The following is a 17,425-nucleotide window of genomic DNA, read 5'->3' as shown; positions in this document are numbered from 1 at the left end:
CATCTGGGCTGTATGGCTGCTGCGGAAGCATTGGGATGCCGGTCTTGGTTAGGTAGCTGTTCACAAGAAAGGCAGGGGTGTGCCTTGTGGAACCTTAGCGTAGGCATCAGAAAGATAGCAGAGGCTCTCAACATCTCTTTTGGAGTGAGTCAACACATACCCAATCTTGGATAATGTGTAGATGTCGTAAAAGATATGCTTGACAACTCTTATTAAACGCATCATTACTGATAACGAGCCGAGAGTTTAGGTATAGTATATGTATGACGTCGAAACAATTCAACAATCTAGCGAATAGCGCCACAAAAATGAACCGAAACGCTCCAAAAAAACACGTCAAGATCGGTAAAAACTTTATGTGATGCTCATTATTTTGTTCGATTACCGTGGTATCATGAAATCCTTCCAAAGGATCCAATGAATACTACTTGGCAGTGTGAGGCCAGTTGAAGCGACAATCGGTATTTTAATGCGGGCAGAAAATTTATGGACTTTTTCATTATTGTGACTGCCTTTTTTTATCGAAAAACAGCACAGGAGTGAAGCCAGTGTGCTCGTATGGCGTCATACATAGATTTGGAGAGCTCATACTCGATATGTAGGCGGTATAAATTCACTGTTTTAACTCACCTACTAATAAATCTTTATAGATTTATCATATTTTTTGCAACATACTTCTTCTTCTTCTTTATTAGCGCAGGTACAATATTTTTCAACTTGGCGTGGCTTCCCTCAGTAAAGATGTATTTGGATAAGTTCTTCTTTCATAAAAACTACTAATATCAAATATTTACATTCTTTTCATTTTTTTTGTTTGCCAGATAGCGAAAATTTGCTTATATTGATAACTATAGTTAATTCCTGTGAAAGAACTCAACTTTTAGAAAATTCTTATATTATAAGCAAACGTTGCTATATTTTAATTACTGTCACAGTTATTTAGTCGATTAAAATTAATTAAATTGTGAGACATGCCATGTCATACTTCTACTCTCTTTATCACACGCTAAGTAGTATTTCGTTATCAAATGAGTTTATTGTCTCACGTAGAGTTGAAAATATGCGTGATCACGTTTTAAATACTCGTAATGCTGTTCAAAAATTATAAAAATCATTACTCATTCGTTTGAATGAAAATATATAAAAAATTCAGAGTTAGAGGATAGAAAATTTTATTCGATTGGTGCGTGTACTATATTTCCGAAGATTCTTATATATTTATCTCATATCAGCCATGTGAAAGTGACTCTCTTCGTCTGGTATATTAAAGTTGATAAAAGTTTTGCGTTTCTGAATCCCAAACAACAAGAATAAAGAGGTTTAATCATATATTTTACTTTATTATTTAAATTCTTCGTTACACTCACAATCAGATATGCTTTTTAGGTTTGCGTTTTGCCTATTTTCAAAACATTAAAATCAAATGCTTAATAACTTTGCAGTTAGGTGGCTATATAATTTCTGTATATATATATATTATATGTATAAATGTATATATTTGGTTATATTTTTCATTATTAAAGTTTTACATTAAAAATGTCCATTCAGTTTCCTCTGGAGCACGTTTGTCATGTAGTTAAAATCATACTTGTATAAGTCCTCTTCTGGTAAGCCTTGTCTGCCATCTGACGGTGCAGATGTTGGAGCGTCGCTCGCAGTGGTTGCTTCAGGGCTAATGTCGGTTGATCCGGGAGCTTCAGTCGATGCAGTTGCTTCAGGGGTAGTGTCGGTTGATCCGGGAGCTTCAGTCGATGCAGTTGCTTCAGTGGTAGTGTCGGTTGAAGCTGTGGTCGTTTCAGGGGGGCTCCACTCACCAATTAAGCAGTTGTTCAGACACGCTCTACTAATACCTAAGTCTTCCACGTTCTTAACACGCGCTTTAGTAGTACACGTACGTTCAGTGTCGTTGATGGCTTGATATGAAATTGTCAATTTGTCAGCAATTCGCTCCGATGTGACGCTTATGTTAAACAAATTCGCGCTGTTTTCATTAGACTGTTAAGATGAATAGAGTGATGAGGGAAATCAGTATGTATATTATGTACATATTAGGATGTTAGGTTAAAGTTTTAGTTAACTCAATGTTTTTTAGGCTCCTTTAACAAAATTTGTAATTCACTTAATTTTCCACTTTTTTCAACTAATTCTATTACTAATATTTTTATACACTTTCGTTCTAAAGAGCTTCTTCATTGATCCTTTACTCTTATTAACAATTTTTAACCACACAACGACCATTAATATACAAACTATGAGAAAGCTAATACTCACCGCCTTATTGTAGCACTGGAAAAACTGCAGACCATCAGTGACACTTTCGCAATCGCTTAAAGCTGAGCAAAGTGACTGGCCATCATCCAAAAGATCTTGACGCTCCAAAGCACTTTGCTCCGAAAGCAATTTCTTTGCCGCCGTTGCTACGCTGGCGCATAAGTTGTACTCACTGTAATAGACTTCATTGATCGCGGTTTGATTATCCAAATACCAATCGAAGCAAGTATCGGTATCGCTGGCGCCGCTACGGGTCAGTTGTAATGCCTGCACCACCTGGCGTAGCACTAAGTTCTGCTGGTCGAGTAGTGGCTGCCAATCCACAGGCGATTGTGCCAAGGCGCTGCTGACAAACATTGCCAACAACAAGGAGAGTAGAGATTTTGCAGCCATATTATACACTCTTAATGTTTGAAGTATTACACGTTAAATATTTTTAATTTTTTAAATATTTTTAGTTACTTTTTTCTCGAAGAAATTTTAAACTTCCGTTCACTGTACACCCGTTCTTCGCAACTGTAACACTTGAACTTGCGCCTGTTACTGATCTTCGAAAGCACTGGTTGAGAGTATTTATACCAATGCGGAATATTTTGCTTAATATTATTTCGTATTTGTATGGTATTACTCAATATTCTTATATTTTAATCTGTCAATTTTAATTAAATTTCTTAAACCAACATACAATGCAACCGTAGATATTCTCACAGTGTGTACAAACATAGACAGATATTTGACTAAACAATTTATTTCGAGTGATTGAGTCATAAGAAGGCGTTAGCATCTGATCAAATTTGACCCGGATTGTTAAAAAAAATACTATAATTTCAAGTATATTAATACAAATCTTTATCATCAACTTCAAAATAGGCTCTCGAGCCATATACGAGTACTTGTTATAAGCATGGGATGACATCAGTGGCTTCAGTGTATTTTTGTTTTTTCGCTTTCTGCTCATTTTTCGAGGGCTGTCGCTTGATTGTTAAATAGTTACGACGTCATATTCTTGAATCCACGCCACCATTAATGATCAGTTAGATCGAAAACGTTTTGGCAAAATATGCGGTTGTGGTAGGAGTCTGTCATTAACATGCTTCCCGTCCAATGTAGCAAATAAACAGTGTTGAATTTATACTCTGTTATCGTTTTGATTCTAACGTCGCTTTCGATCTTGTTCTCGTCATACTAACAGAGTTGGATGGACGATTTGCATGCCTCAAATTTTCGATGACCTTACGGCCTTTGTGCCACTCAAATACTTATTTTCATGATAAAGTGGACCCACCAAAAGACTTCTGCAACATTCTCAACCATTCAGAGGCTGTGACTCCATTGAAAACACAAAATTTCAAGTAAATGCGTTGATAAATTTTTTCCATGGTAAAAATCGCCAGAGACACTTTTCACGTCGTAAACAAATAACTGGAAGCACACTCTTATTTGCATATGAAAATCAAATTTCACATTTTATATTTATGTGAGTAGTAAGGCATATTAATCAAGGAACATTTTTTTCTGGGTCTGGGTCTGGGTCAAATTTGATCATTGGTATTTCTTCATATTTCCTTCGAAATTAGAGTGAATAATATGGCTCATTGGATTCTTTAATGCCCATTATTGTATAAAGGTCCCTGAAAAAGTTATTAAGAATATCTGCATTTTCTATTTTATTTCAATGGTGTGCAACCTTTCTATACTCATGCTTATAACGGGTGATTCAAATAGAGGTACTTTCTTCAATAGCCTTTTCTTGACAGATCACAGGTGAGTTGTGTCAAGTTGTCATATTGTTTTTGTTCAGCATTGTTTGGAATTTCATCACGGAAAGACGTTTACAAATCGTTCAACTTTATTATGAAAATTCACGTTCTTTAAAGAATGTGTTCGCTCAACTTGTGGTCAAAATAATCGGCCTACTGCATCACCATCACTCATCTTGAGACCCAGTGTTCATTATTGGATAATGTTCTACCGAAAAGACAACGTCCAGCACGCAGTGAAGAAAATATAGCGAAGAAGGTCGAGAGTTGATACGGCGCCGTTCATAGCAACTGGGAATATTGTATGGAACGACTTGGCGCATTTTATATCGAGATCTTAAGTTGAAAGCATACAAAATACAGCTTGGGCAAGAACTGAAGCCTTCCCAAGCGACGTCGTTTTGCTCTATGGGCTCTTGAAAAGTTCCAAGAAGATCCGACATTTTGAGCCAAATTTTGTTCAGCGATGAGAGCCATTTTTGGCTCCATGAGTATGTAGACAAGCAAAAATTCGCGCATTTGGGACAAAGAACAACCTGAAGAGATTCAAGAGCTGCCATTTCATCGAGAAAAAACAACGGTTTTGTGTGGTTTGTGACCTGTAAAATCATCGGTCCATATTTCTTTTAAAATGCTGCATGGCATCATGATAATCGACTATTTGATGCCTGAAATTGATCTCGGCGACATTAGGTTTCAACAAGACGCCGCCACTTAATAACCATTGCATTAATCAAAGGATTTATTGAGAGAACACTTCGGTGAGTAAATAATTTCACGTTTTGGTTCGGTCGATTGGCCACCAAGATGATATCATACCGTAAAAATCTTTCCTGTAGACATATGTAAAGTCTAAAGTCTATGCGGACAATTCCGCATCGATTCAAGCCTTGGAGAAAAACATCACGTCTGTCATTCGCCAGTCATCTGTCGAAATGTTCAAACGCATCATCGAAAATTGAACTCAAAGAATGTAGCCGCGACCAACATTTGAAGGAGACAATCTTCAAAAAATAAATGCCAAAGAATGTTCTTTCGAATGATAATAAATATTCCTCATTAAATTTGGCATTTTATGTTTTTTGTTTAAAAAAGTAGAGAACCTCAAAATAGATCATCTTTCACGACCCAGAACAGGGTATATCAAGATTGCCAAGAATTTTTTAGCATATGCAAGGAAACTTATAAAATCTGTGCTGATTTGATTTAGTCATATTCGATTGTCCGTCTATCTGCATATATACGAACTAGTTCCCCTATTTTTGAGGTATTGCTCTGAAATTTATAATTTGTCAGATATATAAATAGCTAAGTGATTAAAATGAAGTTCTTGAATGGAAGCTTTTTTGTTTCAGAAGGTTATTTAAATAGTAATTCAATTAGCTGAAACTGATTGCTAAAATGCGTTGGGTATAAATGCTTGTGTATATTTTTCTCAATTTTAATAATAATTTTCATTCTTTACTTCCTTATCAATTGATTTGAAGTGACCGATTATACAAGTATACACACTTTGGGGGCATATGTACCACAGTACTACATTGCCATGGTTTGCATGCCTAAGGAGTGTCTATGTCTGAAAAAATTGAGAAATAAGTTGAAAGATGTAAAAGGCAAATAATAAAACAAATAAAGTAAACAGTAGCACGGATAAATAATTAATAAGCAATAAAATTGCGTAGTGAATCAGCGCAAAGCAATATACCTTTTATTGGGTAGTCGAAAAAATCTTTTCGTATTCATAAAAGAATATATAATAATAAATAATAATAAGATATAAATAAATATAAAATTTATAATATAAGCAATATATGTATAATAAATACAAAATTTATTTAAAATAGAAATAATTATAAAATTGTTATAAAACTATTTACTATAAAATTATTATTTTTTGGTGTGCTCTTTTTATTGCTCTTATGCCTTCAGCAATTTTTCCGACATTATACTCAATTTAATTCACAAAGTCTCAAGCGATTTGAAAACTTGCCAACCTATCTTTAAATTGAAAAATCAGAATGAGCACTTCAACCGTTTCGTTTAATTTCAATTTAAATGCAACCACAAGGAAACAATGTGGCAAGCAAATGACATCCTCACTTATACGACGCCATTGACTGGATTTCTTTTTTTTTGTTTTGTAAGCCAAACTCTCGAAGCTAAGCAATTGATGGCGACAAATGCTGGCAGCTAACACATACATATATCTACATATATACCTATATGTATGTGTGTGTTGATGCGTTTGTGTATGTCTGTAGATTCCGAGAAAATGCCGAAAATCATTTTTATCAAACTCAAGAAATCTTTCTGCAAATGGCGAGCTTTTGTTGTTTTTGCTGTCGCTAGGATAACTTTCATGGTTGCCATGTTCGTTACACTAACACAAGTACATTTGCGCTCATTTACATTTCCTTAATCGTACGCTCTCCATTCAGTTGACAACCGAAATGGATTGAAAGAGTAATGCCTTTGGCAAATCTTAGCCTTTGGCTTGAGGCTACTCAAGTCTTGTCCATTTACTTTTGCTGTTTTGCTTTACTTACACTTTTTGTATTTGACATTTAATTATTATAAAAAAATGTTTACGACAACAAAAATTTATTTTTAACTAGATTGCCAGGGTGCACGGTTGATCAGAGCTGGTGAGCAGTAAAAAAGGTTAAGAGACTGAAACGAAATTGAATATTAGTTACACTTAAAAATATATTTTAATAAATTTGAAAGAGTAATGCCTCTATATATAATGTAATATTTGATAAATTTTTAAGAACATAATTTCACGCATTTAATTTAATGCATGTTTGTACTTGTATACCTATCTTATTAATATTATATACCCTTAGTTCTTGAAAGGAGTCGATTGAACCAGTTAAAAGTAAAAAATTAATGTCTCAATTAATTGTCTCATTGAAAATTTCGAAATTCGCTCGCTTCATCTGTTTCTAGATATGTTGACTTCACTCAGATAGATTTGCATGTAACTATTAAATCAACACTGGAAGGTATCATAAATAAATAAAGAATATTTAGAGCTAAATATTTCCAAGATACACACGCCTGGTTTCGTTGTTGCCGTAATGTTGATGTGAACGATATTTCACTGAAAGGCCAATTGTCGAAAATATCAATGAAATAGTGAGAATCGTCGAATTCTCCCTACCTTTATGAAGAAAAAACACAAAAACTTCAAATATAATGTTTATAATCTTTCGAAATACCATTATTTGACATTTATTTTTTGAAGATGGTCCATCCGTTGATTCCAGTTTTCGATCATTCGTTCGAGCATTTCGACTGATAACTGGCGAATGATACGCGCGCTGTTTTGCTCTAAATCCTGAAACGCCGCGAGATTGTCCACATAGACCTTATACTTTACATATCCCCACAGAAAAAGCAAGTTCTTGCACGTAAAATGCGCCAAGTCGTTGCATACGCCAATCCGAGTTGATGCAAACGGCGCCGAAGCGACTCCTAGAGGTTTTTAGTTTGATCATTCAGTTTGTATGGCCGCTATTTGCTATAGTGGTCCAATAAATGAGCAGAATGTTGGGAAGAAAAAAAATGTGCGCAAAATTTCAGATCGATATCTCAAAATCAGAATCGTCAGTGGGTTGGTTACGACGCCGCCAACTGAAAACTTGAAGAACAGTGGCAGTTGCTTGCTTCTGATAACACTTCCGAAGGCACTTCCGGCCGATATGCGATACGAGGTTACTGCCTTATTTGCGGCTTGGCTGTAAACATAGATGTTGAGTCTGGAATTGTCTGCAGGTACATTAGAGGCCAGGTCCGCGGCCTACTCAATAGCAAAGGCTGCCTTATGCCTACCTCTGACAGTATATCCTCGCACCAACTCCATTCTTCATTTTCGAGCCATCCGTATAGATATTAAGAGTGTTGCAGCTAACATACATTTATGGCAACCATCTTTTTATATGTTTACTTTGAAACTTTTTTCCCAGTTTAAAAGTGAGATTGACACAGGAAGGTGTTTGCTAAGTGTTTGGTTAGATTGGCTAAAAATCATTTACTATGAGCGGTTCCTCGACGGCAATGCTTTTAAGTCCAGCTGGCACTGGCAACGATTGAAGCTGTCTGAAGGAAGCAACCGTCCAGAATAGGTCTGCTTTAGGCCAGTAGGGTAGGAATTGTGTATCAAAAGGAGGACAACAGTGACCACACACATTGATAGTAAATCAAGAGAAGCGTTGAGAGCTTAGTTGGGCGAGGGTTTCTAAAAGTGTGTCATTGTGAATTTACCTTAAAAATGGTTTGGAAATATCGAAAAAACGAAGCATATTTGACCAAAATTTTAACTACCAAATGCGAAAAAGATCTCAATGTAAAGTCTCAATAAATAAGGAGACGAAGTTCAAAAATAATGTATTTCTTCTTACTAGACCTATTATGTTTATCCGAATTTAACCTTAAGCATAAATAAATCCCCAAAGGTAACAATAAGCAAAGTAAAATTAAGTGTTTGCAAGAAATACAGCTTTCTATTTTCGGCCACTTGAATTTGAATTTTAATCAGTTTATGAAATCAGAGCCTTCATTTCGAAAGTGTTGCATAACATCAAGCAGGTTTCGTAGTTGCTGTTGAAGGATGTGGTAGTAGATATGTATTTGTGTCGGTTTATAAGCTGTTGTGTGCAAATGTAAGGACTTTACAGTTTATTGCGAACACGTGCTCATAAATAACCCCCCTTACATATATTTATTTTGGTATTTATTGGCTGTTAGGCTTAAGCAACGTGTAGCAACTTATTGAAGAAAATTGATTTTAAAATTTATAAGCAAAGAAGTAGGTGCATTGAAATTTATTTGCGTAACCCATGAAGGCTGATTGCCTAAAAATACTCGAATATACAAAATAAGCCTGTGGAAGATGTTGGTCATGCGGTTGGGATGGATAAATGAGGAAATAAACTGAAGTGAGTATATCAAGGAAATTTGAACAATTTACTAAAAATAAGAAATATTTGCAGTTATTGGGTGGGTGGGGAGCAGCCTCAGAAATATGGCAAGGAAATAAATATAATTGAAATTGTTTTGTATAGTTCAGAATTGAAGTACTGCTGACAGAAGGAACTGTAGAGAGATTCAAATTATATCAAAATTTAAAAAAAATTAAGAGCCTGAACCATTCGTCGTCAAAATTCTTGCCTTTATCGATGAAATTTGTTTTTGCTATTTTGTTCGAATGCCAGAAGATCTCTTCGCAAGCCGTTCATGTAATCATCGTCAGTCATAATTTAGTTTATTTGAATACCACTAAGAACAATGTTTGCCTGAAAACTTAAAATAGAAGTGAGAAGATAGTTTCGAAAAATAATTTCACTAATTCCTTCCTTGAATAAAATTATGGGAAATCCGAGACAACTCGTTCTTAATGTCTTCGCAAAAGTTTGACTGCGCAAGACTTATCGGAGATTTGGGTTCTGACAATTTTCAAACGGATACCTGTTGGTTGAAGCAGAGAACGAGAAGGCCGACGTTAAGTTAGATGAAATTTAGACATGGGTTATTCCCTACTAGCAAGCAAGTTCTAACTGCGTCGCTGACCGTTAATAGCTTTTGGCGTCTCGTTCCCGGAAGCTGCCTTTGTCTGTTGGGGATTAACCTAAGGAAACTTCATTCCTTAAACTCTTCTCCAAAAGCGCTGGTTCAGTTCCTTGCTATTTATCGTCCCAATCCTGCTCAAACAGCCGATCCAAACGGAAGACGGATTCGCTAATTTATGATGCGCTTTCATTGTTGGCTAGGTCCAGTAGGAATAGGGTCTACCTGCATGATCACTCGGTTTTATCCTTCCTTCCCCTCTACCGCATAGGGCGGCTGAATGCATCTCCGCTCTGGAATCTGGATCCAGCAATGGACGATCTTTAGAGCCGTCGACGACCCCTTCTCCAACGGCGCTGGTTCAGCGCTCTGTTCCTTATCGGGCCGCTCCTCCTCAAACAGCATATCCAAACTGAAGACGGATTCGCGAATTGATGATTTATCTTCAATCCGGATCCAGAAATGGAGGATCTTTAGAGCCGTCGATGGCCGCTTTTTCAACAGCACTGGTTCACCCGATCCTAAGTGAAAACGGATTCGCTAATGGATGATCCGTCTTCATCGTTGGCTAAGTCCGATAAGACCGGGTCTTCTTACATGTTGCTTCAGTTAACTCTTACTTCTCCTCTACTATACATGGGGATTGAGGGAATATCCGCCCTGCAATCCGTAAGAAGGATCCTTAGAGTCGCCGCCTGCCCCTTGTGAACTAAAGGTTTTGACAGTAAGGCAAATAAATTTCAAATAAGAAATATATAAAAAAAATTCTGTTATTTTTAGTACCATATACTTATATCAAAGATATTAAAGTGGTTTGGATTTAAGCTCTTCAAAGATCAATCAGCCTTTCTATATTTTTTGAGTAGACTGACAAGCTTGTTGTATTAAGTGAATTCTTGGACCATTAGATGAGAAAGGCTGAAAATTAACGACATGAAAAAACGAAGATTTATAGTTAAAAGAAGATGTGTGAAATGGAGAATGAGAAGAAGAGAAGCAATATGCGTATTTTTCTAATAATGCATGACATTTCTACCCATTTAGATAGGTCCGCAAACAGTTGACCCACACTAAGTGCATGTGCGTCCAAATTATACCCATGTGTGCTTTGATGTCACCAAAATTCCACGGAGGTTTCACTTTAGTTTACTTTTTAGAAAAACTTGCATTTTCCAGCCAAATGGTAGAGATAGTAGAACTTTTTGAAGCAGTCACTTAACCCGTGCGACTTTATCAACTCACTTAGACCAAATCAATTTGAGTAGCTCACTCGCACACGTTGAGCACACAACTCAACACAAAAATGCCGCGCACACCTTAACTAACCAGCAGACAAACAGACAGTTGTACCTGAGGTGACTTGACACGGCGAATTTCGCCCGAAAGCAATGCAAACAGTTAGTTACTCCTTTCGGTTCATTCAATTCGAATCAGCAGGTGGAACTCGCATTGCGGTCGAAAGTCAAAAAGTGTAAATTTACAGTCTATCTTTTCTTTGAGTTAAGTGAAAAGTTTTTCGCCGTAATTTCAACAACTTCGCATTGAAAATTGAACTGAGTGAAATTTCAGTGACGCTGCGACCACTGTTGAAAGAGACGTATATCGGAATCTTTTTCATTTGGCTTTTAAGCATTTGTGCGGCGCAATTTGTGTATGTGCTGGCACTCCCTACCCGTCAGTTTGTCAAGGTGGTAGGCTTTGTGTGCGTGGGCGCGTTTTTTTCTCTCCTTGGCTACCGCGATATCGCAGGCTTTATGGCTCAAAGTTACCTTTTGTGTGTTTTTCGGGTTAATCTGCAGAAATACGTGATAGCGGTAGCAGTTGCCTGGATTTTCCAGGTTTTTGTTACGGCTCAATTTGCTTTCTTTTCTTGTGTATATGTAAGTATTATGCATTCATTTCGCTGTTATCCAGTTGTGTCTTTTTAAGAGCGTGGCGTTTCTTTCGTCGTGTCCACATTGAAAAATTCAAGAGTTTTTTTGCTGACACAGAATGCATACCCTCAACATTTAACCAATATGTTTGGTATATTTTACTGATCAGATGGTTTTGATCTTATTTTTATATATAATATACACAATATTAGTCTCCTTCGTTATTTATCATAGTTTAGTCCTTAGTTTCTTGCCATATTCTATAGGAGCCGCTTTTCTTATTGTAAAATAAAAGAAATAAATAGAGAAATAAGAAAAAAAATATGAATACGATATGTAAGTTTCTGTTGGTACAAAATATGGGTTAGATTTTTGGTCGAGAAGGTCGAAAGAATGTCGTTTGCTTCATCTAAAAGATAATTTCTGTAAAAAACTTTGCTTTATATCCAGAACGTCAACTAAACTTTGTTAAATGGATTCATGAAATATAGTGAGGTTTTCTTAATTCCGGTAAGCTATCATGTCCAATCAAACGACGGCATGGGTGCGCTTATTTTGGCGTCCAAAGTCGAGAAGAGAGCTTCCAATAGCTTCATCTCTGCTATTTTGTTCCGCTACTGTGACACCTAACACAACGGGTTACTGTGACCTATTGTCACCACGAACAAATATCGTTTCGCAATATCATGTACAGCACCCGTTGCCTTAAACGTTGTCGATCACGTCCCTGCGCCTGCTCTTTTTCAAATGCGCCTTCGGTTCGCTCTTCGTCGAAAGCTGCCTCTTTTCAGCGATATATAGTGCTTCTCAATGCGATTCACAAATGCTGGATCCGAGGCCTTGCTCCAGTTATGAGTAGCAAAGATGCTTTTTGTTTGGCCGTTTTCCACTTGTCCCAAGCCAACCATTTACCTATCCTCCTCTTCCTTTTGGTTGGACTTGATCTCGAGTCGGTTACATATCCCGACCTCGGCCTTTTATCGCACTTTTTCTTTTAACCGATCCTTGCTTCTCTTCTTTTGGCGGTCACTATTATTGAAACCATCGATCACCTCCTCAAAGGAATGAAGAAGTTTATCTCCTTGTTCTGTCTTAATGCTCAAAGCAGCCTCGTCTCTCTCCGACGTTTGGACTGATATCGCAGTCCGCATATTTCCATTGTCGACTTTTATGTTGAGATTAGAGATTCGTAGGTCTCTATCCATAACTTTTTATACTTTCCTTCAGGTACCTTATTAGCAATGGCTGTTGTATTCACCTATTTACCTCCTTCTGAGGTTGCATTTACTCAAGCAGTCCACCATAAGAGGATGATTGGGGAATTCATCAACCTTCGATAGTTGGCGTGGATCTGCAATGTCATGATCCAGACCTGAGCCAGCAAGAAACCATGACATTGTAGACAGCGGTACCCATTAACCGTCGACTCAAAAAAAAAATATGTGTTTCTTCTCATAATTTGTAAAGCATTATTCTTATCAATAATCCATTGGTAATACAAAAGTTTCTGGCCCGAAATATTTTCCTACAGTCAGTTGTGTTATATCCTGGCTTTGATCTCCTATTTGAAGATCTTCCTTGTACAATCAAAGCCAAGTTCTCTGGGCTGTTAAAATGCTTCCCAACATCCATCTAAACCTTTATTTGTCGACAAGGCATCTTCAATTAGAAATTGCTTTGACCATAGCTTTATTCTCCAACTGGTGTACCGGAATTGCAAAATACGTTGATGGCTTAACATTAGTCTCGAGCAAGAAAAATGTTAACTTTGGAAACAGCGAAGCTATACTTACCCTCACAAATACAATAGCTTCTTATTAAGAACTTTATCTGAAAATTTTTTTCGGATATGTCTACTAAAGAGAAAAGTTTAAAGTAGTTCGATATCGGTTCTAACAAATACCAAAATTTCAGATGGATATCTCAAAAACTGAGAGATCACTTATACATATACTTTATAGGGTGTCTGACGTTTCCTTCTGGGTGTTACAAACTTTTTGGACCTGTTCAGAGTTTAAAAGGAGCAAAAGTCGAGTAATACCACCAGTTTTAATACCAAATATCTTTGAGAAGTATCAACCAAAAGTATTTGTAACCTCACCATATGAATTCTCATTGAAACAGTTTAAATAGGGACTAGGAGTTAGAAGCTGAAGTAATCTCTAGCAAACGTTCAATGAGTTTAATGCTGGTATTACGGCCCAGCTGTCGTAATGAATAGTTTGCGGTTCTAAAAAAAAAACCTTCCCAAGCAACATCGCTTCGTTCTATTGGCTCTTGAAAAGTTTCAAGAAGATCCGACGCGTTCGAGCCGAATTTTGTTCAGTGATGAGGCTCGTTCTGACTCAATGGGTATGTAAAAAAGCAAAATTGCCGCATTTGGGACGAAGAGCAATCTGAAGAAATTCAAGAGCTGCCATTTCATACAGAAAAAAAGGGTTTGGTGCGGTTTGTGGGCCGGTGGAATTATCGGTTCACATTTCTACAAAATGATGCCGGTCAGAACGGAGCCACTTCTCACATATCGCATCAATGGATTCATTGAAAGAACAATTCGGTGAACAGATAATTTCACGTTTTGGGCCGGTCGATTGGCCACTAAGATCGTGTGATATCACATCGTTAGACTCATTACTGAGATATGTATGTAAAGTCACACCTGTTATTCGAAATGCTCAAGAGAGTCAAGCGGACTCAATGGATGAACTATCTGAGACGTGGTCGAGCCAACATTTCAAAGAAATAATTTTAAAAAAATTAAAGTCTGAGAATGTTCTGTCGAATGATAACAAACAGTCTCTCTTAAATTTGTAGTTTCTGTGAAAAAGTAAGAAACCTCGAAGTGGATGACCCTCTATATATATAATAGAGGTCAAGAAAAGCTTTAACGAATAATGATTCTATCTTGATAAATATCTCTACTATATAATAAAAATCCATTTCCTTAAATACACCCAAAGAATGTAGTTTCATCTACAAATAGCTTTCTCCACCTAAAAATTTGTCCATGCATTTTCGAAAGCATCAAAAAGTAAGAGGGAATCATAATAATTGTTTATGCAGATAACTTAATCCCGCGTAGATAAACGAATACACACACATATTCAAATATATACAATTAAAAAATTCATTCCTCACATGATGACACCGCAAACGGTTTTATTATATATTGCTAGCAATTCGGGTTTCATGCAAATTTCATTTCACCTGCCGGCTCATGGACCCTCGGCGGCCATTTCATTGTTGGCAGCTGCGACAATTCTGTGTATGTTCGTGTTTCTGTTGTTGCTGTCGCCCTGTCGCCCTTTTTTGCATTGCATTGTTGCAATAATTCCCTTTTATCTTGCTGTGTTTCTCAGTTGGCTTTGCATATTTCGGTTTTATACACTCGCAAAGACACGCAGCGTCGAGTGTATGAATTTGTTGCTGTTGTGGCTTATCCCGTCTGAAAGAGTTTTTGTGTCGTGAATTCGGCAGTGATTGTATAATATTTTTGTTTCATTTTTGACTTAAGCTTTTTAACTGTATACAATTCTTTGTTACGTTACAGATTTAGATTTATCTAAATCGCTTTTTTTCATGCTAAAAAGACTGTTGATGGATTCGCGTTGCCTTGGAATACGCCAAAGCTGCTTGCTGAATATTATGTTCGGATTTAAAATGAAGTTGTATTTAAATAAAGAAGGTTCCGTAACGCATTTGTTTATTTTTTCCCAAATTTGTTTTTTTTTTATATAATATGAATAGTGAAATCTGTAGTAAATTTCCGAAGGTCGACGGAAGAATGTGCGTTTTGAACTCCGAAGTCTTGTTGAAGTCTAGGGATATATCTCCTTAAAACGCTGCCTCTTTTCAGCGATATGCTGCGATATGCGATTCGAAAAAGTTGGATGCGATGCATTGCAGCAGCCGCGAGTAGTGAAGTCTGTCCAGTCATTTTTCATCTCATTTCTGCACGAAGTTAACCGTTTATCCTCCTTTTTCTTCAGGTTGGACCTCGTCTTGTATCGTAGTTTTACCTTCAAATTTTCCTTGCTTGTCTTTTTCTGGAGAATCCTCGGTCATCTGTTCAGGAGAGCAAAGAAGTTTTCCTCCTTGTCCTGTGCTAATGCTTAAAGTGCTTTCTTGCTCTGAGTTTTCTAGGGGAAGAGCTGGCTTGTTAGTAATATTACAAATACAGAAACCTGCTTCCGTTGCAGTGGAGGTGAGTCCGCTGGCGATACAGCTTGAAACATTGCTGTGCCTCCTGGTGGTAGCAGTCTCGTCTCTTCCCAGGAAAACCATGCATTGTCCATATGACGATCTCGACGAATGCATGGTAAAGACAATCAAAAGCTCGTTCCGTTCAAAACGGTAGATCGGAAGCACTCAAAATTACTATAGACACTCTTTAGAAGAGATTGTAGAATTATGATCGGAATACTAACTGGGCACTGTCTGGTGGCGACACACGCCCGCAGAATAGGGCTGACAGACTGAGCAGGCTGCAGGAAATGTAAGAGCAAGGCAGTAGGGAAACAATGAAACATCTCTAGTGCATGCCCCGCATTGGAAATCCTACGGTATGAGACACTGGAAAATGTATCAATAGTGAGGCCACAGAGTCTGTTAAGATTTGCGTCAAGCGCAGGTATCCTAAAGGATGACTACTACTCATGAACCTAGTAACTGAACACCATCAGATATTGCAAATAACAAAAACTGTTCATTGCGTGCCTTATTGGCCTACCAGATTAACCTAACCTAACCTAAACTATATGCTATATTGGTACGATATGATAAATTTTTCGGAGATGATACCACTTTCTTACGCAATAATCCACATAACTTTCGTGAAGATGTATTACCATATAAAAGTGAGGTTAATTACGGCAGCACAAGGAAATTATTTGGATTGTTCAGATTGTATGACAGCTATTTGCTATAGTGATCCGTTTTAGAAAAGATATTCGGATTTTATAGCAATGCATTTGAAAAAAGAATCATGCCAAATTTCGTAAAAAAAACCCGTCAAATAAAACGTTTCCCATATATGAACTTAATTTTGATCGTTCAGTTTGTATGGCAGCTATATGCTATGGTAGGTCGATATCGGCGGTTTCATCAAATGAGCAGTTTTTTTTCGAAGAGAAAACGACTTGTTAAAATTTTCAGTTCGATATCTCGAAAACTGGAGGACTTCCCGTTCATTCTTCGTGCATTTTTTGCTTCTTTCGAATAAGTGCTGCCCTTTACTCGTACTTACTTATTTTTATCGCTATTGTCACAGATTTATTAAAAAAGTTTTCTCGAGGTGCACAAAGCACGTAGATTTTCCAATGTTAATGCATTTTCAAATTCCACACATGGACACTTGCCTCACAGTCAAGCTGCCATAATCCCTTACTCTTGTGCGGTTATTAAAATTCAACGAAAATTTTATTTTAATGAAATATGCATGTTACGGATTTCATATTTATTCATTTGTTTGTTTTTGCATACTTTTTTTTATTAAAAACTTTCGCTTTTAAAGCGGCTTTTAGGGTTTTTTCGTTTATATTTGCTTATATAACTTTAGCTTTTGTTAGCTAATTCAATGGACTGAGCTTTTTTTTGCGCTAAGCTGCTCACATACATATTTTTGCATGCGCTTGTGTGTGTGTGTGTAGTTGTGTTTGAGTTTGACTGCTTTTCGGTGCATTTGAGTATTGCACAGCGGGCGATATTTCATTCGCTTAATTCCGTTTTTTGTACCCAATACATCCCGAGCTGCGGTATTAAAGCTAAACATGCCATTGTTGTTGACAGCATTCGGGTATTTAAAGCTGCCTAAGTGGTCGTTTATGCATGGCGAGCTTAAAAAAGCGAAAGCGCGTAAAAATAATTTGCTAAAAATATGCGAAAATATTTTCGAAATATGCGAAAATTAAAATGCCTCTGTTAAAAAAATAAAAAAAAAAAATAAAAAAAAAA

The 17,425-nt window shown here is 36.9% G+C and overlaps 1 protein-coding gene across 1 annotated transcript; it reads right to left on the bottom strand.

Annotated features, from left to right (window-relative positions):
* Nucleotides 1-1,530: 1,530 nt before the first annotated feature.
* LOC126757593 (uncharacterized) lies at nucleotides 1,531-2,664 on the bottom strand. Its single transcript, XM_050471610.1, has 2 exons — nucleotides 2,272-2,664; nucleotides 1,531-1,995 (listed from the first exon to the last, which is right to left on the bottom strand). Exons 1-2 carry the CDS (start codon nucleotides 2,662-2,664, stop codon nucleotides 1,531-1,533), a joined length of 858 nt encoding a protein of 285 aa, XP_050327567.1.
* Between the last annotated feature and the right edge of the window lie 14,761 nt (nucleotides 2,665-17,425).

The sequence above is a fragment of the Bactrocera neohumeralis genome, chromosome 4 (assembly GCF_024586455.1).
Source record: "Bactrocera neohumeralis isolate Rockhampton chromosome 4, APGP_CSIRO_Bneo_wtdbg2-racon-allhic-juicebox.fasta_v2, whole genome shotgun sequence".
Taxonomy (NCBI): domain Eukaryota; kingdom Metazoa; phylum Arthropoda; class Insecta; order Diptera; family Tephritidae; genus Bactrocera; species Bactrocera neohumeralis.
The sequence above is the reverse complement of the archived record's forward strand: the minus strand, read 5'-3'. Positions and strand labels throughout refer to the sequence as shown.

What these genes read in the sequence shown, in the direction of transcription:
- LOC126757593 (XM_050471610.1), bottom strand. Translation starts at nt 2,664, where the DNA reads ATGGCTGCAAAATCTCTACTCTCCTTGTTGTTGGCAATGTTTGTCAGC. An exon ending in TCCAGTGCTACAATAAGGCG is followed by an intron (nt 1,996 to 2,271) that starts GTGAGTATTAGC and finishes TCATCTTAACAG; the next exon opens with TCTAATGAAAACAGCGCGAA.